The sequence below is a fragment of the Phyllobates terribilis genome, unplaced genomic scaffold (assembly GCF_046119375.1).
Source record: "Phyllobates terribilis strain yellow unplaced genomic scaffold, ASM4611937v1 Scaffold_7__3_contigs__length_470593459, whole genome shotgun sequence".
Lineage (NCBI taxonomy): Eukaryota > Metazoa > Chordata > Amphibia > Anura > Dendrobatidae > Phyllobates > Phyllobates terribilis.
In genome coordinates, this window is record NW_027362767.1 from 209,674,590 (window position 1) to 209,699,278 (window position 24,689).

The following is a 24,689-nucleotide window of genomic DNA, read 5'->3' on the forward strand; positions in this document are numbered from 1 at the left end:
CCTCCAGTATAGGACGGGTCCTCCAGTATAGGACTGGTCCTCCAGTATAGGATGGTCCTCCAGTATAGAATGGTCCTCCAGTATAGGATGGTCCTCCAGTGTAGGACGGTCCTCCAGTAAAGGATGCGTCCTCCAGTATAGGATGGCTCCTCCAGTATAGGATGGGTCCTCCAGTGTAGGACGGTCCTCCAGTAAAGGATGGGTCCTCCAGTATAGGACGGGTCCTCCAGTATAGGACTGGTCCTCCAGTATAGGATGGTCCTCCAGTATAGAATGGTCCTCCAGTATAGGATGGTCCTCCAGTGTAGGACGGTCCTCCAGTAAAGGATGCGTCCTCCAGTATAGGATGGTCCTCCAGTATAGAATGGTCCTCCAGTATAGAATGGTCCTCCAGTATAGGATGGTCCTCCAGTGTAGGACGGTCCTCCAGTAAAGGATGCGTCCTCCAGTATAGGATGGTCCTCCAGTATAGAATGGTCCTCCAGTATAGGATGGTCCTCCAGTGTAGGACGGTCCTCCAGTAAAGGATGCGTCCTCCAGTATAGGATGGTCCTCCAGTATAGAATGGTCCTCCAGTATAGGATGGTCCTCCAGTATAGAATGGTCCTCCAGTATAGGATGGTCCTCCAGTATAGAATGGTCCTCCAGTATAGGATGGCTCCTCCAGAGCTGATGAGGGGCTGTGATCCTGTATTTGGGTCAGATCCAGCCTGTGGAACAGGACACATGGAGGACACACTCCCTCCTCCGGGCCGTACAGCAGATGGAGCCGTTCTCCGTGCCCCCCCCCCGCCTCATTCTCCGTGCCCCCCCCACCTCCCCCAGCCCAGGTACCTGCAGTCTCCGCTCTCGCCGGTTCCGGTACCGCACACTTTCCCGGGCTGTGCGACTCCTGTGATAGCGACCTCGGCACCTGCGCAGCTCTACTGAAACCGGCGCCTCTGATTGGCCGTTGCCAGGCGACTTAGCCTTAAATGGGCAGGGGGCGGAACCCAATGGACCGCTGTACCTCACGACGATTGGCTGTTGCCGGGAGACATAATGTTAAGAGGGCGTGTAATAAATGGACAGGAGCAGCGCCAGAGAGGTGGCTGCTCGGAGCAGAGAGTTAAAGGGGCGTCCGCCGTGTGGGATGCGGGAGTCGCGGCGCGGCCGCTGCTGGGACACTTGGAGTTAAGAGTGGCGGAGCCGCCTGTCTGGTGTCCGCGCATGGAGCGCTCTGCCCGGGGCTGCAGCAGGATGCCGTCCGCGCTGTGCCTGGGCCTCCTGGCTGTGCTCCCGTACATTGCCCGCTCGTCCTCCCCGCCGCAGGGATGTCTGGTGAAGACGGTCACCGTGTCCACCTTACCGGCGCTCCGGGAGCGGGAGTTGAGCTGGAGCGGCGCCGCCGTGTCCTCAGCGCATCCCGGACCTGGGGATTCCCGGCTTCCCCTGCACGTCCACAGCGAGGCGCCCGGGAGCGTGTCCGTGAGGGACGACCTGCACAACACCGAGCCGCCCTACTTCACCCTGGGTGAGAGTCTGCGCTCCGCGGCCGGGGCTGCTGCTGCCGGGGCGATCGTGGGGAGATCGTGCCGGGATGTGTGCGACCAGTGCTGGCGGCTGTGCGGGGCCAAGGACGCGCAGGATCCCCACAGTGTCTGAAGGACAGAGCCGGGGACGGGGCACATGGAGGGATGGAGAGGGGCCAAGGACTGTGCTGGGGCAGAGGCTGGGGGCACACTCCATCATAGCAGGGGTCTCACCTGTGCAGCTGTGAGGGCAGATCCTCCTCATCACCATCCTCCTCATTATCACCATCATCCTCTTCATCATTATCACCATCATCCTCCTCATCATTATCAACCTCATCCTCCTCATCATTATCATCCTCCTCATTATCCTCTTCCTCCTCATCCTCATCATTCTCCTCCTTATCATCATCCTCTTCCTCATCATCCTCCTCCTCATCATTCTCCTCTTCCTCCTCCTCCTCCTCATTAATATCCTCTTCCTCATTATCATCCTCCTCATCCTGTTCCTCCTCATCCTCATCATTCTCCTCCTTATCATCATCCTCCTCCTCATCATCATCCTCTTCCTCATTATCATCCTCCTCCTCATCATCATCCTCCTCCTCATCATCATCCTCTTCCTCATTATCATCCTCTTCCTCATTATCATCCTCTTCCTCATCCTCCTCCTCATCATCATCATCCTCTTCCTCATTATCATCCTCTTCCTCATCATCATCCTCTTCCTCATTATCATCCTCTTCCTCATTATCATCCTCTTCCTCATCCTTCTCCTCATCATCATCCTCTTCCTCATCATCCTCCTCATCATCATCCTCTTCCTCATCATCCTCCTCTTCATGCTCCTCCTCCTCCTCATCAGATCTAACACTCTCCGTTTATCCCAGCTGTACAGCTCTCTGCTTGCAGTCAGTGACTGGAGATCGGTTGTTACGAGTTTCCTGAGTTGTGGGTTGTGGCCGGTGCCGTGTAGAGTATAGAGGGTGAGAGGAGCCTCCGGGTGCAGAGCAGGATTGTGGCAGTGGTGACGTGTATCTTGTAGCCACAGATTGTCCCGTTGCTTTTGGTGATTGTTCCTCACAGTGGATCTGAAGGGGCAGAGCTGAGCGTCGGCTTCACAATGTTTTTTAGGCCATTCTTTTCGTTGGGGCAAAAAAGGTCCCGTAAATGGGGATTGATTCATAACTGTCGTTAAAGAGTTTTTTCTCCTATTTTATTCCCCCTTGGTATGGCTCTTGTTGTTTTTTTAAAATCCGACTTATGGTTAATGCTAATTTTTATCGTCTTTGCCAATGGGGAGTGGCTCACAGGACAAAAATGCAAAAATAATGGGAGCAGTTAGAATAATATAAGACAGATCCTCTTTAAAGTTATCACCTATCCACAGGACCAACTGATGGGACCCCACTGATCCCGAGAGTGGAGTCTCTGAAATCCCCATCAGGAGCAGTGACTGCTCCATTTGATTTCTATGGGGCTGTTGAAGGTAGCAGAATACTGTCCTCAGCTTTTTCCTCGGAGTCTAATAGAGAATGAATAGAGCGGTGGCGCAAATGCGAAGCTCCTACACCTGTCTAATATGAAGCTCCTGCACCTGTCTAATATGAAGCACCTGCACCTGTCTAATATGAAGCTCCACCTCTCCAATGTGAAGCTTTTACACCTTTCCAATGCAAAGCTCCTGCACCTGTCCAATGATAAGCTCCTGCACCTGTCCAATATAAAGCTCCTCCACCTGTCTAACATGAAGCTCCTGCACCTGTCCAATATGAAGCTCCTGCACCTCTCCAATGCGAAGCTCCTGCACCTGTCCAATATGAAGCTCCTGCACCTCTCCAATGCGAAACTCCTGCACCTGTCCAATATGAAGCTCCTGCCCCGTCTAACATGAAGCTCCTGCACCTGTTTAAAATGAAGCTCTTGCTCCTCTCCAATGCGAAGCTCCCGCACCTGTCCAATATAAAGCTCCTGCACCTGTCCAATATGAAGCTCTGCACCTGTCCAATATGAAGGTCCTGCCCCTGTCCAATATGAAGCTCCTGCCCCTGTCTGACATGAAGCTCCTGCACCAGTTTAAAATGAAGTTCCTGCATCTTTCCAATACGAAGCTCCCGCACCTCTCCAATATAAAGCTGCTGCACTTGTCCAATTTGAAGCTCCTGCACCTCTCCAATGCGAAGCTTCTGCACCTGTCTAATATGAAGCTCCTGCAGCAGTCTAATATGAAGCTCCTGCACCAGTCTAATGTGAAGCTCCCTTCACCTGTTTATTATGAAGCTCCTGCACCTTTCCAGTATGAAGCTCCCGCGCTTCTCCAATGCGGAGCTCCTGCACTTATCCAATATAAAGCTCCTGTACTTGTCCAGTATGAAGCTCCAGCACCTGTCCAATGCTAAGCTCCTGCACCTGTCCAAAATGAAGCTCCTGCACCTCTCCTATGTGAAGCTCTTGCACCTCTCCAATGCGGAGCTCTTGCACCTCTTCAGTGGAGCACTTCAGAGCCCCATTCTCAGGATCGATGGAGGTCTTGATGGTCAGACCCCCCTGATCCACAACGTTTCACTGTACATAGGTGATAACTTAAAATGTTGGGCATAAACTTTTAAAGTAATTTTCATACGACTATCATTACAGGGGTTTCCAGAAATGTTTCAAAACCTGAAAAAAGGAATTGATATAAAACAAAGATATAAATGATAGAACTCCGGATCCCCTCCTGTCCAGTACCAACGGAAAATGATGACGTCCTTTCCATCTAGTCACCTGACCACTCAGGCCACTGATTGGCTGCACGGACAGGTGACCAATAGACTGGATTACTGGTGCGCCAAGGGTTTTGAGTGGTAACACTTATTTCCTTATTTTAGAATGGACTCTTCTTTCCTGCCGATTAAAAAAAAAAAAAAGTAATGAAAAAACCCTTTCAGGAGGCTGTCTGACTTTGAAGACAATTTTCTGTATTTATTTTTACTTAAATGCATATATTTGGGGTTAAAAACAATTTTTGCATTTGGTTTTCATTCAAAATTTTGATCAGTTTGCCTTGTAGAGGCTCTGTATTTGCGCTGTGTATTGCTGGCTGCGGATTGAGTTAACTGAGAATCCGTTAGTGAGCTCATTCTGACGGTTGGACAGGAGAGTTTTGGATTTTTTTAATCTGTCTTTTTTATCTACTCTCAGTTGATTTATGATCACAGACCACATCAAAGGTTTATGTGCAGAGAAACAACGAATCTGTAGGAGTCAAACGATGCAAATTTTTAAATTATTTTAATTAAAACCATTGATTTTTTGCCTGAAATACATGCATTTAAGTTAAAAATAAAATTGGCCACAAAAAATGGACAACCCATTTAATATGAGATACATTTGGCATGCCATGTTTGTCCTGAGATTGTGGGTGCCTGATCCTCATCCTGGTAGGAAGTTGGCTGCACAGTCATTTTCTCGTAATCCTTGTAGTATTGGAGAGCTTTGACTTAGATGTTTCTTTATCATTCATAAATCTGAATGGAGAGCGACTGCGCACTTGCGCCCAATACTCCACTGGGCACTATGCATCAGCACTGACCAGGATTCTTTATTGTAAGAGCAGTGAAAACCAGGTTTCTTTACTGTAAGAGCAGTGATAATCGAGATTCTTTACTGTAAGAGCAGTGAGAACTGGGATTCTTTACTGTAAGAGTAGTGAGAACTGGGATTCTTTACTGTAAGAGCAGTGAAAACTGGGATTCTTTACTGTAAGAGCAGTGGGAATCAAGATTCTTTACTGTAAGAGCAGTGAGAACCGGGATTCTTTACTGTAAGAGCAGTGAGAACTGGGATTCTTTACTGTAAGAGCAGTGAGAACTGGGATTCTTTACTGTAAGAGTAGTGAGAACTGGGATTCTTTACTGTAAGAGCAGTGAGAACTGGGATTCTTTACTGTAAGAGCAGTGAGACTATGGATTTTTTACTGTAAGAGCAGTGGGAATCAAGATTCTTTACTGTAAGAGCAGTGAGAACCGGGATTTTTTACTGTAAGAGCAGTGAGAACCAAGATTCTTTACTGTAAGAGAAGTGTCTGATCCTCATCCTGGTAGGAAGTTGGCTGCACAGTCATTTTCTCGTAATCCTTGTAGTATTGGAGAGCTTTGACTTAGATGTTTCTTTATCATTCATAAATCTGAATGGAGAGCGACTGTGCACTTGCGTTCAATACTCCACTGGGCACTATACATCAGCACTGACCAGGATTTTTATTGTAAGAGCAGTGAGAACCAGGATTCTTTACTGTAAGAGCAGTGAGAACTGGAATTCTTTACTGTAAGAGCAGTGAGAACTGGGATTCTTTACTGTAAGAGCAGTGAGAACCAGGATTCTTTACTGTAAGAGCAGTGAGAACCGGGATTCTTTACTGTAAGAGCAGTGAGAACTGGGATTCTTTACTGTAAGAGCAGTGGGAATCAAGATTTTTTACTGTAAGAGCAGTGAGAACCGTGATTTTTTACTGTAAGAGCAGTGAGAATCATGATTTTTTACTGTAAGAGCAGTGAGAACCGTGATTTTTTACTGTAAGAGCAGTGAGAACCGGGATTTTTTACTGTAAGAGCAGTGAGAATCAAGATTCTTTACTGTAATAGCAGTGCCTGATCCTCATTCTGGTAGGAAGTTGGCTGCACAGTTATTTTCTCGTAATCCTTGTAGTATTGGAGAGCTTTAACTTAGATGTTTCTTTATCATTCATAAATCTGAATGGAGAGCGACTGTGCACTTGCGTCCAATACTCCACTGGGCACTATGCATCAGCACTGACCAGGATTCTTTATTGTAAGAGCAGTGAGAACCAGGATTCTTTACTGTAAGAGCAGTGATAATCGAGATTCTTTACTGTAAGAGCAGTGAGAACTGGGATTCTTTACTGTAAGAGCAGTGGGAATCAAGATTCTTTACTGTAAGAGCAGTGAGAACTGGGATTCTTTACTGTAAGAGCAGTGAGAACTGGGATTCTTTACTGTAAGAGCAGTGGGAATCAAGATTCTTTACTGTAAGAGCAGTGAGAACTTGTGTTCTTTACTGTAAGAGCAGTGGGAATCAAGATTCTTTACTGTAAGAGCAGTGAGAACCGGGATTCTTTACTGTAAGAGCAGCGAGAACCAGGATTCTTTACTGTAAGAGCAGTGAGATTATGGCCAAAGGATGTTGTGATGTAAAAAAATCCCTATCTTCTTGCACACCGTGTTGCACATTTATCGTCTTCCATGTTTGCTCTTTTGTGGTTCTTTTTATCGTGTTAATTAGGATATCAGGACATTACTGACATTGCCATAAGAGGAGATCACAAGGTGAGGACTGCAGGATGGAAATAGAAGTTATCGATAATGATGTAGAGTGAAATCGGACTTTGTGTATTAGTTTTACATTTTGCCATTAGTGGGAAAACTATTAACCTCAGGTCTCTGAGATTATAATGAAGCTTGCGCTTTAATATTTCTAGAGACCTGGTGACCCTGTGCGGCTGCGGTGCCTGCGCTGCAGAATTGATGAGTTCATACATCACGTTATCCAGCGTGTTTTCTCCTTCACACCTGCTTTGATTCCGCCGAGATTACTCGTGTTATTACATACCCGTAAATTATTCTTCATCCCCCTTCAGTTTTCAGTTATCGGAGCGTTAGAGAGTTTAATACATCAGGGAATATTCCTTAATACATGTATCAAGACTAATCAATACTCAAAAACCAGAAGACGTTGGGTAGAACTTTCATTTTCAAGGTTTTATTTTTTTTGTACATGCGATTGCCCTTTAAATCTGCTTTAGATTGGTGGGGGGCCGGGTACTGAGACCCCCACCAATCACTCAAAACCACATAAAAGCACTTATCTTGTACAGTGGTCTGCAGGCTTAATATGATGTCTAAGGATAGGACATCGATATCTAAGTTCTGGACAAACCCTTTAAAGAGCAAAAAACGGCCATATTTAATGTGGTGACAAGTCTTCTTTAACCAGTTCCTGACCAGGCACATTTACAAGTTATATATATGTATATATATATATATATATATATATATATATATATATATATACAGTACAGACCAAAAGTTTGGACACACCTTCTCATTTAAAGATTTTTCTGTATTTTCATGACTATGAAAATTGTACATTCACACTGAAGGCATCAAAACTATGAATTAACACATGTGGAATTATATACTTAACAAAAAAGTGTGAAACAACTGAAAATATGTCTTATATTCTAGGTTCTTCAAAGTAGCCACCTTTTGCTTTGATGACTGCTTTGCACACTCTTGGCATTCTCTTGATGAGCTTCAAGAGATAGTCACCGGAAATGGTTTTCACTTCACAGGTGTGCCCTGTCAGGTTTAATAAGTGGGATTTCTTGCCTTATAAATGGGGTTGGGACCATCAGTTGTGTTGTGCAGAAGTCAGGTGGATACACAGTTGATAGTCCTACTGAATAGACTGTTAGAATTTGTATTATGGCAAGAAAAAAGCAGCTAAGTAAAGAAAAAGGAGTGGCCATCATTACTTTAAGAAATGAAGGTCAGTCAGTGTGAAAAATTGGGAAAACTTTGAAAGTGTCCCCAAGTGCAGTTGCAAAAACCATCAAGCGCTACAAAGAAACTGGCTCACATGAGGATCACCCCAGGAAAGGAAGACCAAGAGTCACCTCTGCTTCTGAGGATAAGTTTATCCGAGTCACCAGCCTCAGAAATCGCAGGTTAACAGCAGCTCAGATTAGAGACCAGGTCAATGCCACACAGAGTTCTAGCAGCAGACACATCTCTTCAACAACTGTTGAGAGGAGACTTTGTGCAGCAGGCCTTCATGCTAAAATAGCTGCAAGGAAACCACTGCTAAGGACAGGCAACAAGCAGAAGAGACTTGTTTGGGCTAAAGAACACAAGGAATGGACTTTAGACCAGTGGAAATCTGTGCTTTGGTCTGATGAGTCCAAATTTGAGATCTTTGGTTCCAACCACCGTGTCTTTGTGCGACGCAGAAAAGGTGAACGGATGGACTCTACATGCCTGGTTCCCACCGTGAAGCATGGAGGAGGAGGTGTGATGGTGTGGGGGTGCTTTGCTGGTGACACTGTTGGGGATTTATTCAAAATTGAAGGCATACTGAACCAGAATGGCTGCCACAGCATCTTGCAGCGGCATGCTATTCCATCCGGTTTGCGTTTAGTTGGACCATCATTTATTTTTCAACAGGACAATGACCCCAAACACACCTCCAGGCTGTGTAAGGGCTATTTGACCAAGAAGGAGAGCGATGGGGGGCTACGCCAGATGACCAGGCCTCCACAGTCACCAGACCTGAACCCAATCGAGATGGTTTGGGGTGAGCTGGACCGCAGAGTGAAGGCGAAAGGGCCAACAAGTGCTAAGCATCTCTGGGAACTCCTTCAAGATTGTTGGAAGACCATTTCCGGTGACTACCTCTTGAAGCTCATCAAGAGAATGCCAAGAGTGTGCAAAGCAGTCATCAAAGCAAAAGGTGGCTACTGTGAAGAACCTAGAATATAGGACATATTTTCAGTTGTTTCACACTTTTTTGTTAAGTATATAATTCCACATGTATTAATTCATAGTTTTGATGCCTTCAGTGTGAATGTACAATTTTCATAGTCATGAAAATACAGAAAAATCTTTAAGTGAGAAGGTGTGTCCAAACTTTTGGTCTGTACTGTATATATATACAGTGTGTACAGAAAGTATTCAGAATAAGTATTTAAATTTTTCACTCTTTGTTTCATTGCAGCCATTTGGTAAATTCTTAACCGGTTCAGGACCGCCCACTGTACATAAACGTCGGCGCTGCCTGGGCTCTGTGCAGCGCCGACGTTTAAAAACGGTGGGTGGTCCCGCAGCGCTCAGGACCCCCAGGGTCCTGCTAGCGCTGCGGTACCGGTTCAGAGCGATAGCTCTGACATGTGGCATCATGGGGACCTGATTGGATCAGGTCCCCATGATGTTAACCTGTTCCTATCTTCTAGATGCCGCGATCCATAGCGATCGCGGCATTTAAAAGATAGGGACAGCCGGTGGTCGGCGATCGGGACCCCCCACATACCTGTCAGCGGCGGGGATCCCGGTGCTGTGACCTCTGACATCATCGAGACCTGATTGGCTCAGGTCTCGATGATGTCAGCGTCACACCAGCCAATCAGAGAGATCACCAGGGAAGTTTGTTTTAGCAACAAACTTTCCCGGGCGATCTGCCTGATAAATGCAGTTTCTCCTCCGATCTCAGTGAGAGAGCAGAGGAGAAACAGTGTGACAAGAGCTGTCAGCCTTGCCACTGTGAAAGTAAAAAATAAAATAAATAAAAAAGAAAGTAAGAGTTAGGGTTAGTGAGTCTGTCAGATCAGTCAGTCCTGTCAGATAAGTCCAGTCAGATCTGTCAGTCCTGTCAGATCTGTCAGTCAGATCTGTCAGTCCTGTCAGATCTGTCAGTCAGTCAGTCCTGTCAGATCTGACAGTCAGTCCTGTCAGATCTGTCAGTCCTGTCAGATCTGTCAGTCAGTCAGTCCTGTCAGATCTGTCAGTCAGTCCTGTCAGATCTGTCAGTCAGTCAGTCCTGTCAGATCTGTCAGTCAGTCCTGTCAGATCTGTCAGTCAGTCAGTCCTGTCAGATCTGTCAGTCAGTCAGATCTGTCAGTCAGTCAGATCTGTCAGTCAGTCAGTCCTGTCAGATCTGTCAGTAAGTCAGTCCTGTCAGATCAGTCAGTCAGATCTGTCAGTCAGTCAGTCCTGTCAGATCTGTCAGTCAGTCAGTCCTGTCAGATCTGTCAGTCAGTCAGATCTGTCAGTCAGTCAGTCCTGTCAGATCTGTCAGTAAGTCAGTCCTGTCAGATCAGTCAGTCAGTCCTGTCACATCAGTAAGTCAGTCCTGTCAGATCAGTCCGGTCAGTCCAGTCCGGTCCCGTCCTTTCAGTCCGGTCCGTTCAGTCCAGTCAAAAAATCTAAAAATAAAATGGCCCGTCAGACTTATACTGCAGAGGAGGTGTATGCCCTGCTGTGTTCTGACACTGATGACAGCGCAATCTCAGATGGAGATATGGATTTTGAGGGCTTTAGTAGCGGCGACACTGAGAGCCCAGAAATGAGCAGTGATTCTGTTCCATCCTCAAGCCCAAGGACCAGTACAGCAATAGGGGCAAATAGCGCTACTGGAGAAACGTCTCCAAATCAGGGAACACTGCCCAGTACAAGCGCTGTCCCTGCTACTAGTGAATTGGCGCACGCCAGTGTACAAGGGGCGTTGCCACATGATCTAGCATTTCCCAGATGGGAGGCTTCAGATTCGGCTGCTCCATTCAGCCCTGATTTCAACGCCATTCCTGGTATAAATGTGGAGGTGGAAGATTTTGGACCAATTCATTTTTTTAATTTGTTTTTTACAGACAGCTTGCTAGAGCATATTGTCGTGCAAACAAATTTATACGCGTCCCAATTCATAAGCCAGAATCCCCGATCTTACTATGCTAGGGCAAATTTATGGACACCAACTAATGTCCCGGAAATAAAAAATTTTTTAGGACTTACATTTGCCATGGGGCTTGTTAAAAAACAGAGCATTCGATCCTACTGGTCCAACCACCCTGTTCAAGCCACCCCTATGTTTTCAGTCGTTCTGCCTAGGACCCGTTATGAAATGCTCATGCGGTTTTGGCATTTTAACGACAATAGTCAATGCCTGCCCAGAAATACCCCAGAACATGACAGGTTATATAAAATTAGACCCATCATTGAAAATTTGTCAGAAAAATTCTTAAGCCTCTACACCCCAACACAAAATATTTCTATAGACGAGTCCCTTGTAAAATTCAAAGGAAGACTGCACCTCAAGCAATTTATCCCATCTAAAAGGGCAAGGTTTGGAATAAAGATCTATAAAATGTGCGAAAGTTCAACCGGATACACATCCGCTTTTCGCATATATGAGGGGAAAGACAGCCAACTAAACCCACCAGGATGCCCTACTTATCTGGGGACATCTGGAAAAATTGTTTGGGAGCTGATAAGTCCATTTTTTCAAAAAGGCTACAATCTATATGTGGACAATTATTACACCAGCATACCCCTATTTAAAAGTCTGGTTGAACACAACATCGGGGCTTGTGGGACCATCCGTAAAAACCGTCAGGGGTTTCCACAACCATTGGTCAACCAAAAGTTTCAAAAGGGGCAGTCAGGGGCTGTACGCAACGGAGAGCTGCTTGCCCTGAAATATAGGGATAAGCGGGATATTTTTGTCCTCAGCTCGATCCACACAGATGCCACAAGGGCCACTGTAGAACTAGGATCCACCACTCCGAAGCAAAAACCTGTGTCAGTCATTGACTACAACAAACACATGGGGGGTGTGGACCTTGCAGACCAGGTTCTACAGCCATACCAGGTATCAAGAAAGTCCTATACCTGGTATAAAAAGTTGGTTATTTATTTGTTTCAGGTGGCCACATACAATTCTTTTGTGTTGTACAAAGAAGCAGGAAATTCCGATCCTTTTCTTGATTATCAAGAAAAGGTAATTGAAAATCTTGTCTTTCAAAGTGTTAGCCCCGCTCATCCATTAGAATCTGAGGATGTGAAAAGACTCACTGAGCGACATTTTATTGCACTTATTCCAGCAACGGAAACAAGAAGGAACCCCCAGAAAAGATGTCGTGTATGTACTAAGAGAGGAATGAGGCGTGATACCCGCTACTATTGCCCACAATGCCCATCATTGCCAGACTTATGCGTCACTGACTGCTTTAAAATCTTCCACACAGAACCACGTTTTTAAACTGTAAAAATGTATCCCAATTTGTCATTCAAACATTTGGTTCATTTAGTGAATGACACATTCGAGAAGAGCTCACTTAATTTCCATGGGGGGGTTCTCCAGAATCTAAACCTTCCATTGCGTGCTTGTTTCTGGAAATCATCCATCGAGTTAAAATGGTCACTAAACCCATAGATGAATTCCCAGAGGGGTTTCATTTCCAAAATGGGGTCACTTCAGGGGGGATTCTTTAGCTCTGGTACTCTGAAAAGTGCCAGAACAGCATAATCCCCCCTGAAGTGACCCCATTATAGAAATGACACCTCTGTGGGAATTCATCTATGGGTTTAGTGACCATTTACCTATCTACTTATTTTCCCAACACTAGATTAATTTATACAGAGGAGTAGATTGTAAAATTCGGTCACTTGTTGTGGGTTTCCTCTGTTTAGGCACCTCAGGGACTCTCCAAATGCAACATGGCGTCCGCTATCGATTCCAGTCAAATTTCCATTCCAAAAGTCAAATGGCGCTCCTTACCTTCCAAGCCATGCCGTGCGCCCAAACAGTGGCTTTGCACCACATATGGGGTATCAGCGTGCTCAGGAGAAATTGCACAACACATTTTGGGGTCCATTTTTTCTGGCTGCCCTTGTGAAAATTAAAAATTTGAGGCTAAAGTAGCAGTTTTGTGTTAAAAATGTGTTTTTTTATTTTCACACTTCAACATTATAAAATTCTGTGAAGCCCCTTGGGGTTCAAGGTGCTCACCACACATCTAGATAAGTTCCTTGAGGGGTCTAGTTTCCAAAATGGGGTCACTTGTTGGCGGTTTCCTCTGTTTAGACACCTCTGGGGCTCTCCAAATGCAACATGGCGTCCACTATCCATTCCAGTCAAATTTCCATTCTAAAAGTCAAATGGCGCTCCTTACCTTCCAAGCCATGCCGTGCGCCCAAACAGTGGCTTTGCACCACATATGGGGTATCAGCGTGCTCAGGAGAAATTGCACAACACATTTTGGGGTCCATTTTTTCTGGCTGCCCTTGTGAAAATTAAAAATTTGAGGCTAAAGTAGCAGTTTTGTGTTAAAAATGTGTTTTTTTATTTTCACACTTCAACATTATAAAATTCTGTGAAGCCCCTGGGGGTTCAAGGTGCTCACCACACATCTAGATAAGTTCCTTGAGGGGTCTAGTTTCCAAAATGGGGTCACTTGTTGGGGGTTTCCTCTGTTTAGACACCTCTGGGGCTCTCCAAATGCAACATGGCGTCCGCTATCCATTCCAGTCAAATTTCCATTCCAAAAGTCAAATGGCGCTCCTTACCTTCCAAGCCATGCCATGCACCCAAACAGTGGCTTTGCACCACATATGGGGTATCAGCGTGCTCAGGAGAAATTGCACAACACATTTTGGGGTCCAGTTTTTCTGGCTGCCCTTGTGAAAATTAAAAATTTGAAGTTAAAGTAGCAGTTTTGTGTTAAAAATGTGTTTTTTTATTTTCACACTTCAACATTATAAAATTCTGTGAAGCCCCTGGGGGTTCAAGGTGCTCACCACACATCTAGATAAGTTCCTTGAGGGGTCTAGTTTCCAAAATGGGGTCACTTGTTGGGGGTTTCCTCTGTTTAGGCACCTCAGGGGCTCTCCAAATGCAACATGGCGTCCGCTATCCATTCCAGTCAAATTTCCATTCCAAAAGTCAAATGGCGCTCCTTACCTTCCAAGCCATGCCGTGCGCCCAAACAGTGGCTTTGAACCACATATGGGGTATCAGCGTGCTCAGGAGAAATTGCACAACACATTTTGGGGTCCATTTTTTCTGGCTGCCCTTGTGACAATTAAAACTTTGAGGCTAAAGTAGCAGTTTTGTGTTAAAAATGTGTTTTTTTATTTTCACACTTCAACATTATAAAATTCTGTGAAGCCCCTGGGGGTTCAAGGTGCTCACCACACATCTAGATAAGTTCCTTGAGGGGTCTAGTTTCCAAAATGGGGTCACTTGTTGGGGGTTTCCTCTGTTTAGACACCTCTGGGGCTCTCCAAATTCAACATGGCGTCCGCTATCCATTCCAGTCAAATTTCCATTCCAAAAGTCAAATGGCGCTCCTTACCTTCCAAGCCATGCCGTGCACCCAAACAGTGGCTTTGTACCACATATGGGGTATCAGCGTGCTCAGGAGAAATTACACAACACATTTTGGGGTCCATTTTTTCTGGCTGCCCTTGTGAAAATTAAAAATTTGAGGTTAAAGTAGCAGTTTTGTGAAAAAAAGTTAAATGTTCATTGTTTTCTTCCACATTCCAAAAATTCCTGTGAAGCACCTGAAGGGTTAATAAACTTCTTGAATGTGGTTTTGAGCACCTTGAGGGGTGCAGTTTTTAGAATGGTATCACTTTTGGGTATTTTCTGTCATAAAGGCTCCTCAAAGTCACTTCAAATAAGATGTGGTCCCTAAAAAAAAATGTTTTTGTAAATTTTGTTGTAAAAATGAGAAATCGCTGGTCAACTTTTAACCCTTATAGCTTTCTAACAAAAAAAAATTTTGGTTCCAAAATTGTGCTGATGTGAAGTAGACATGTGGGCAATGTTATTTATTAACTATTTTGTGTGACATATCTCTCTGATTAAAGGGCATGAAAATTCAAAGTTTGAAAATTGCAAAATTTTCAAAATTTTCGCCAAATTTCCGATTTTTTCACAATCAAACGCAAGTGATATCAAAGAAATTTTACCACTATCATGAAGTACAATATGTCACGAAAAAACAATCTCAGAATCAGCGGGATCCGTTGAAGCGTTCCAGAGTAATTAACTCATAAAGTGACAGTGGTCAGAATTGAAAAAATTGGCCCGGTCACGAAGGCAAAAACAGGCTCTGGCACGAAGTGGTTAAAAGTTCATTTTTTCCTCAGTAAAGTACACTCTGCACCCCATCTGGACTGAAAAAAAATCAGAAATGTAGAAATTTTTGCAAATTTATTTAAAAAATAAAAACTGAGATATCACATGGTCATAAGTATTCAGACCCTTTGCTCAGTATTGAGTAGAAGCACCTTTTGAGCTAGTACAGCCATGAGTCTTCTTGGGAATGATTCAACAAGTTTTTCACCCCTGGATTTGGGGATCCTCTGCCATTCTTCCTTGCAGATCCTCTCCAGTTCCGTCAGGTTGGATGGTGAACGTTGGTGGACGGCCATTTTCAGGTCTCTCCAGAGATGCTCAATTGGGTTTAGGTCAGGGCTCTGGCTGGGCCAGTCAAGAATGGTCACAGAGTTGTTCTGAAGCCACTCCTTTGTTATTTTAGCTGTGTGCTTACGGTCATTGTCTTGTTGGAAGGTGAACCTTCGGCCAAGTCTGAGGTCCAGAGCACTCTGGAAGAGGTTTTCATCCAGGATATCTCTGTACTTGGCCGCATTCATGTTTCCTTCAGTTGTCCTGTCCCTGCAGCTGAAAAACACCCCCATAGCATGATGCTGCCACCACCATGTTTCACTGTTGGGATTGTATTGGGCAGGTGATGAGCAGTGCCTTGTTTTCTCCACATATACCACTTAGAATTATCACCAACAAGTTCTGTCTTCGTCTCATCAGACCAGAGAATCTTATCTCTCATAGTCTGGGAGTCCTTCATGTGTTTTTGAGTAAACTCTATGCGGGCTTTCATATGTCTTGCACTGAGGAGAGGCTTCTGTCGGGCCACTCTGCCATAAAGGCCCGACTGGTGGAGGGCTGCAGTGATAGTTGACTTTGTGGAACTTTCTCCCATCTCCCTACTGCATCTCTGGAGCTCAGCCACAATGATCTTGGGGTTCTTCTTTACCTCTCTCACCAAGGCTCTTCTCCCACGATTGCTCAGTTTGGCTAGATGGCCAGGTCTAGGAAGACTTCTGGTGGTCCCAAACTTCTTCCATTTAAGGATTATGGAGGCCACTGTGCTCTTAGGGACCTTGAGTAATGCAGAAATTTTTGTAACCTTGGCTAGATCTGTGCCTTGCCACAATTCTGTCTCTGAGCTCCGTGGGCAGTTCCTTTGAGCTTATGATTCTCATTTGGTCTGACATGCACTGTGAACTGTGAGGTCTTATATAGACAGGTGTGTGCCTTTCCAAATCAAGTCCTATCAGTTTAATTAAACACAGCTGGACTCCAATGAAGGAGTAGAACCATCTCAAGGAGGATCACAAGGAAATGGACAGCATGTGACTTAAATATGAGTGTCTGAGCAAAGGGTCTGAATACTTATGACCATGTGATATTTCAGGTTTTCTTTTTTAATAAATTTGCAAAAATTTCTACATTTCTGTTTTTTTTCAGTAAAGATGGGGTGCAGAGTGGACTTTAATGAGAAAAAAATTAACTTTTTAGAATTTACCAAATGGCTGCAATGAAACAAAGAGTAAACATTTAAAAGGGTCTGAATACTCTCCGTACCCACTGTGTATATATATATATACTGTATATATATATATATATATATATATATATATATATATATATATATACATATATATATACAGTTATATGAAAAAGTTTGGGCACCCCTCTTAATCTTAAGCTTAATGTTTTATAAAAATTGGTGTTTTTGCAACAGCTATTTCAGTTTGATATATGTAATAACTGTTGGACACAGTAATGCTTCTGCCGTGAAATGAGGTTTATTGTACTAACAGGAAATGTGCAATCTGCATTCAAACAAAATTTGACAGGTGCATAAGTATGGGCACCTCACCAGAAAAGTGACATTAATATTTAGTAGATCCTCCTTTTGCAAAAATAACAGCCTCTAGTCGCTTCCTGTAGCTTTTAATGATTTCCTGGATCCTGGATGAAGGTATTTTTGACCATTCCTCTTTACAAAACAATTCCAGTTCAGTTAAGTTTGATGGTCGCCGAGCATGGACAGCCCTCTTCAAATGATCCCACAGATGTTCAATGATATTCAGGTCTGGGGACTGGGATGGCCATTCCAGAACATTGTAATTGTTCCTCTGCATGAATGCCTGAGTAGATTTGGAGCGGTGTTTTGGATCATTGTCTTGCTGAAAGATCCATCCCCTGCGTAACTTCAACTTTGTCACTGATTCTTGAACATTATTGTCAAGAATCTGATGATACTGAGTGGAATCCATGCGTCCCTCAACTTTAACAAGATTCCCGGTGCCGGCATTGGCCACACAGCCCCAAAGCATGATGGAACCTCCACCAAATTTTACTGTGGGTAGCAAGTGTTTTTCTTGGAATGCTGTGTTTTTTTGCCGCCATGCATATCACCTTTTTGTATGACCAAACAACTCAATCTTGGTTTCATCAGTCCACAGGACCTTCTTCCAAAAAGAAATTGGCTTCTCCAAATGTGCTTTTGCATACCTCAGCCGACTCTGTTTGTGGCGTGCTTGCAGAAACGGCTTCTTTTGCATCACTCTCCCATACAGCTTCTCCTTGTGCAAAGTGCGTTGTATAGTTGACCGATGCACAGTGACACCATCTGCAGCAAGTTGATGCTGCAGCTCTCTGGAGGTGGTCTGAGGATTGTCTTTGACTGATCTCACCATTCTTCTTCTCTGCCTTTCTGATGTTTTTCTTGGCCTGCCACTTCTGGCCTTAACAAGAACTGTCCCTGTGTTCTTCCATTTCCTTACTATGTTCCTCACAGTGGAAACTGACAGGTTAAATCTCTGAGACAGCTTTTTCTATCCATCCCCTGAACAACTATGTTGAATAATCTTTGTTTTCAGATCATTTGACAGTTGTTTTGAGGAGCCCATGATGCCACTCTTCAGAGGAGATTCAAACAGGAGAACAACTTGCAAGTGGCCACTTTAAGTAGCTTTTCTCATGATTGCATACACCTGGCTATGAAGTTCAAAGCTCAATGAGATTACAAAACCAAAAAAAGTGCTTTAGTAAGTCAGTAAAAAGTAGGTAGGAGTATTTAAAACAAGAAAATGATAAGGGTGCCCATACTTATGCACCTGTCAAATTTTGTTTGAATGCAGATTGCACATTTTCTGTTAGTACAATAAACCTCATTTCAAGGCAGAAACATTTCTGTATCCAACAGTTATTACATATATCAAACTGAAATAGCTGTTGCAAAAACACCAATTTTTATAAAACATTAAGCTTAAGATTAATAGGGGTGCCCAAACTTTTTCATATAACTGTATATACATACATATACTGTATATGCAATTTAAAGAGCTGTATATTTTTTTCTCTTTAGATATTGAAATGATTTGTGCATTTTTTTGTGATACATGGGGTTTTTATGCTATTTAAATATTCCTTTCTTTATTTTGCCTATGTCAGGCATTAATGTTGGGAAAAATAAAAGACGTATGGCACACTGTATCTCTACAACTCTCTCTAAAATATATTCCCCTTTCCGTAACAATTATTTTTATATATCGGATACCACAATTTGGTTCTCAGCGGAATTTTTTTGTATTATTTCTCCTGATTTTTATTTATTTCTCAACTATTTCACATAGTGTGCCCCCCATAAGGCCATAAGAAAACTTTGGGAGGTATTAAAACATTGAGATCCTTTTTTCCCCCTGATTTCCCCTGTAACTGGAGCTGGTATATTAGCCCTAGTTACAGGGGAATTTCAGCCTCCTGGCTGCCTAGCAGAGCTGACTAGTCTCCTAGTACCCAGCAGCTCCTGCTCTCTCTCTACACCTAGTGATCATATGATCATCAGCGCTTCCTATTCTGTATCCACAATGCTGGTTGACCATCTGTGCCTTCTCTTTGGGGAGTCCGGCTGTGTCTGATCCTGCTCCCTCCCTGCTTCCAGTAATTATATGACCGCTGTGGCTGGTGGAGGAGGCGCTCTCAGGGCTTCCTATACTTGTTTAGTGCTGTAATAAACCATCTCTGCCTTCTCTATGGGGAGTCTGGCTGTGTCTGATCCTGCTCCCTCCCTGCATCCAGTAATTATATGACCGCTGTGGCTGGTGGAGGAGGCGCTCTCAGGGCTTCCTATACTTGTTTAGTGCTGTAATAAACCATCTCTGCCTTCTCTATGGGGAGTCTGGCTGTGTCTGATCCTGCTCCCTCCCTGCATCCAGTAATTATATGACCGCTGTGGCTGGTGGAGGAGGCGCTCTCAGGGCTTCCTATACTTGTTTAGTGCTGTAATAAACCATCTCTGCCTTCTCTATGGGGAGTCTGGCTGTGTCTGATCCTGCTCCCTCCCTGCATCCAGTAATTATATGACCGCTGTGGCTGGTGGAGGAGGCGCTCTCAGGGCTTCCTATACTTGTTTAGTGCTGTAATAAACCACCTCTGCCTTCTCTATGGGGAGTCTGGCTGTGTCTGATCCTGCTCCCTCCCTGCATCCAGTAATTATATGACGGCTGTGGCCGGTGGAGGAGGAGCTCTCAGGGCTTCCTATACTTGTTTAGTGCTGTAATAAACCATCTCTGCCTTCTCTATGGGGAGTCTGGCTGTGTCTGATCCTGCTCCCTCCCTGCATCCAGTAATAATATGACCGCTGTGGCTGGTGGAGGAGGTGCTCTCAGGGCTTCCTATACTTGTTTAGTGCTGTAATAAACCATCTCTGCCTTCTCTATGGGGAGTCTGGCTGTGTCTGATCCTGCTCCCTCCCTGCATCCAGTAATTATATGACCGCTGTGGCCAGTGGAGGAGGTGCTCTCAGGGCTTCTTATACTTGTTTAGTGCTGTAATAAACCATCTCTGCCTTCTCTATGGGGAGTCCGGCTGTGTCTGATCCTGCTCCCTCCCTGCATCCAGTAATTATATGACCGCTGTGGCCGGTGGAGGAGGCGCTCTCAGGGCTTCCTATACTTGTTTAGTGCTGTAATAAACCATCTCTGCCTTCTCTATGGGGAGTCTGGCTGTGTCTGATCCTGCTCCCTCCCTGCATCCAGTAATGATATGACCGCTGTGGCTGGTGGAGGAGGTGCTCTCAGGGCTTCCTATACTTGTTTAGTGCTGTAATAAACCATCTCTGCCTTCTCTATGGAGAGTCTGGCTGTGTCTGATCCTGCTCCCTCCCTGCATCCAGTAATTATATGACCGCTGTGGCCGGTGGAGGAGGCACTCTCAGGGCTTCCTATACTTGTTTAGTGCTGTAATAAACCATCTCTGCCTTCTCTATGGGGAGTCTGGCTGTGTCTGATCCTGCTCCCTCCCTGCATCCAGTAATTATATGACCGCTGTGGCTGGTGGAGGAGGTGCTCTCAGGGCTTCTTATACTTGTTTAGTGCTGTAATAAACCATCTCTGCCTTCTCTATGGGGAGTCCGGCTGTGTCTGATCCTGCTCCCTCCCTGCATCCAGTAATTATATGACCGCTGTGGCCGGTGGAGGAGGCGCTCTCAGGGCTTCCTATACTTGTTTAGTGCTGTAATAAACCATCTCTGCCTTCTCTATGGGGAGTCTGGCTGTGTCTGATCCTGCTCCCTCCCTGCATCCAGTAATTATATGACCGCTGTGGCTGGTGGAGGAGGCGCTCTCAGGGCTTCCTATACTTGTTTAGTGCTGTAATAAACCATCTCTGCCTTCTCTATGGGGAGTCTGGCTGTGTCTGATCCTGCTCCCTCCCTGCATCCAGTAATTATATGACCGCTGTGGCTGGTGGAGGAGGCGCTCTCAGGGCTTCCTATACTTGTTTAGTGCTGTAATAAACCATCTCTGCCTTCTCTATGGGGAGTCTGTCTGTGTCTGAAAGCCGGATCCCCAATTCTGCAGCTACTCGATTCAGAAAGTCACTGCAGAGTAGAATGAGGACTGCCCAGAGGTTTATTGTCTTTTGGGCAGTCCAGAAGTGAATAAAGTGAGAATACATCTGTAATCCAGCATGGCACAATTGTCTTATATGTATCAGTAACAAAGCCATGTGTCTCTCTGTATATCAGAGGTGGCTATTTGTGCCACGTTACAAAACGCTCTTTGCATCTTTCATCACCGCAGCTGAATTGTATAGAACACTTTTCGTTAGTGGTCCTGTTACCCAATATACAAGGGGGCCCAACATCAGGTGTAGGGTGCAATCAGTGAAACGTATCAGAATATGAGTGAAGATTCACTGAGACTCAACAAAGGAAGTTTATTTACATTTATTACTTTGTTTGTTTATTAGACTTGCATTAGTTTAACCCTGTAATCTCCTGAGTGCTCGAAATGTCTCCCATCAACGTTGCAACATTCCTGCGCCTAGTTTTGGGCCATCCTGTTAGTCTGATCATGGCACGGTATCAGTACCGCTTTTCCCATGAGAGGGGGACTTATTAACTTAACTATGAAACTGTAGTGCACCGACAACTTATTACGACCTTGGATTATTCTACAAACTATTTCTATTCCATTACCCGATTCACTTCTGTGATTGTGACGTTTATTCCGTAAAGAAGGAAGGTTGAAAACAATTTCTACATCTGTTGCACGAATGGAACTGAAGACAAAGAAAGAAAGGAAGGAAAGAATGGAGGGAGTGAGAGAAGGTAGGAAAGAAGCGAGGGAGAGAGGGAGGGAGGAAGTGAGGAAAGAAGGAAGAGAGGGAGGAAGGAAGGGAGGGAGAGAAGAGAAGAAAGAAGGAAGGGAGAGAGGAGGGAGGAAAGAAGCAAGGGAGATAGGGAGGAAGTGAGGAAAGAAGGGAGAGAGGGAGGAAGGGAGGGAGAGAAGGGAAGAAAGAAGGAAGGAAGAGAAGAGGGAGGAAAGAAGCAAGGGGGAGAGGGAGGAAGTGATGAAAGAAGGGAGAGAGGGAGGAAGGAAGGGAGGGAGAGAAGAGAAGAAAGAAGGAAGGGAGAGAGGAGGGAGGAAAGAAGCAAGGGAGAGAGGGGGGAAGTGAGGAAAGAAAGGAGAGAGCGAGGAAGGAAGAGAGGGAGGGAGAGAAGGGAAGAAAGAAGGAAGGGAGAGAGGAGGGAGGAAAGAAGCAAGGGAGAGGGAGGAAGTGAGGAAAGAAGGGAGAGAGGAAGGAAGGAAGAGAGGGAGGAAGGGAGGGAGAGAAGGGAAGAAAGAAGGATGGGAGAGAGGAGGGAGGAAAGAAGCAAGGGAGAGGGAGGAAGTGAGGAAAGAAGGGAGAGAGGAAGGAAGGAAGAGAGGGAGGAAGGGAGGGAGGGAGAGAAGGGAAGAAAGAAGGAAGGGAGAGAGGAGGGAGGAAAGAAGCAAGGGAGAGAGGGAGGGAGGAAGTGAGGAAAGAAGGGAGAGAGGTAGGAAGGGAGGGAGAGACGAGAAGAAAGAAGGAAGGGAGAGAGGAGGGAGGAAAGAAGCAAGGGAGAGAGGGAGGAAGTGAGGAAAAAAAGGAGAGAGCGAGGAAGGAAGAGAGGGAGGGAGAGAAGGGAAGAAAGAAGGAAGGGAGAGAGGAGGGAGGAAAGAAGCAAGGGAGAGGGAGGAAGTGAGGAAAGAAGGGAGAGAGGAAGGAAGGAAGAGAGGGAGGAAGGGAGGGAGAGAAGGGAAGAAAGAAGGATGGGAGAGAGGAGGGAGGAAAGAAGCAAGGGAGAGGGAGGAAGTGAGGAAAGAAGGGAGAGAGGAAGGAAGGAAGAGAGGGAGGAAGGGAGGGAGGGAGAGAAGGGAAGAAAGAAGGAAGGGAGAGAGGAGGGAGGAAAGAAGCAAGGGAGAGAGGGAGGAAGTGAGGAAATAAGGGAGAGAGGGAGGAAGGAAGAGAGGGAGGAAGGGAGGGAGAGAAGGAAAGAAGGAAGGGAGAGAGGAGGGAGGAAAGAAGCAAGGGAGAGGGAGGAAGTGAGGAAAGAAGGGAGAGAGGGAGGAAGGAAGGGAGGGAGAGAAGGGAAGAAAGAAGGATGGGAGAGAGGAGGGAGGAAAGAAGCAAGGGAGAGGGAGGAAGTGAGGAAAGAAGGGAGAGAGGAAGGAAGGTAGAGAGGGAGGAAGGGAGGGAGGGAGAGAAGGTAAGAAAGAAGGAAGGGAGAGAGGAGGGAGGAAAGAAGCAAGGGAGAGAGGGAGGAAGTGAGGAAATAAGGGAGAGAGGGAGGAAGGAAGAGAGGGAGGAAGGGAGGGAGAGAAGGGAAGAAAGAAGGAAGGGAGAGAGGAGGGAGGAAAGAAGCAAGGGAGAGGGAGGAAGTGAGGAAAGAAGGGAGAGAGGGAGGAAGGAAGGGAGGGAGAGAAGGGAAGAAAGAAGGAAGGGAGAGAGGAAGGGAGAGGAGGGAGGAAAGAAGGGAGAGAGGGAGGAAGGAAGGGAGGGATGAAGAGAGGTAGGAAGGGAAGAATGAAGGGAAGGAGAGGGAGGAAGGAAGGGAAGGAGAGAGGAAGGAAGAAGGAATGGAGGGGGGAAGTAAGGGAGGGAGGAAGAGAGGAAAGAAGGAAGGGAAGGAGAGGAAGAAAGGAATGGAACAAGGGATTGATTGTATTGAAACTACAGCAAGTTGCCTAATGGGTGACACATCCCTGGATTCAGGCTCTCTGCCCCTATATTATATGCTGCTCTAAGATTAAATACCAAAAACTTGCTGACAGATTACCTTTAAACACAACTATTATATAATCTCCTAAGTCTTTATTATAAAGCTCTTTCCGTCTGATGATGACGGCCCCCACTGTACGCTGTATTCGGGCCCCTTCTATGAGAATTACAGGAGAGCTGTACATAACCGCTCCCTCAATGTGGTACATTTGTCTGATTGACAGGCACACGTGATACTACAGATGTGGCATTATATACAGCAGTGGCTTCCCAGATGTAATAAGCTGTTGGTGGGATTCAGATCTGCTGTGATGAGACAACACCCTTAAAAGGGTAGTCCGGCCATGCAAAAAAAGGTTATAATTATGAGGGAAAAAATATTTAGACTTTTTTGAATGTATGGAAAAAAAAAATAAACAAAATACTGCTTTCTAAACGGCAAAATATTCTCTTAAGGGGTTAATATCAGAACAAGTATCAAAAAAGCCATTTTTCTCCCGTTACAGAAACTTGGTTTCTGGAAAAGGAAAAGACCTATAAAAGCAACAAAATGCCGACCCCCCCCCCCCCCCCGACAATTTTCAATTTATTTTTTTGCTTTAAGGCGATGGGAGGAATTACGGGGGGGGTCACATTGCGACATTGAATCTAATAATTCACATTTTTTGTGACCTATCGAAACCACACAGTCACAAATGTTTGGATCTTCTGTTGCCGTTCACATGACTCACTTTATTGTAAGTTCCATGAAGCTTTTTGCAATTTGTCTGTTCCTTTATTTTACGAAATAATCGCAGCTCTAAACTGCAGCAATGAACGATTTGCAGAAATATGTTGTGGCCGTGTAAGCGCCATTGGTCATCAGACTGTGCGGCCTGGTGTCCGGCAAGTACACTGTAAGGACGGCTCTGCTGGCTGATTGTAAGGCCTGGTGTCCGGCTAGCACACTGTAAGGACGGCTCTGCTCGCTGATTGTGCGGTCTGCTGTCCGGCAAGTACACTGTA

The 24,689-nt window shown here is 45.3% G+C and overlaps 1 protein-coding gene across 1 annotated transcript in view; it reads left to right on the forward strand.

Moving 5' to 3' along the window:
- Window positions 1-1,046: 1,046 nt before the first annotated feature.
- ASTN2 (astrotactin 2) overlaps window positions 1,047-24,689 on the forward strand; it is a 1,067,984-nt gene continuing 1,044,341 nt past the window's right edge. Inside the window, exon 1 of the mRNA XM_073639713.1 lies at window positions 1,047-1,513. Coding sequence (XP_073495814.1) covers window positions 1,210-1,513 — 304 coding nt within the window. The 5' untranslated portion in view covers window positions 1,047-1,209. The remainder of the gene's footprint in view (window positions 1,514-24,689) is intronic.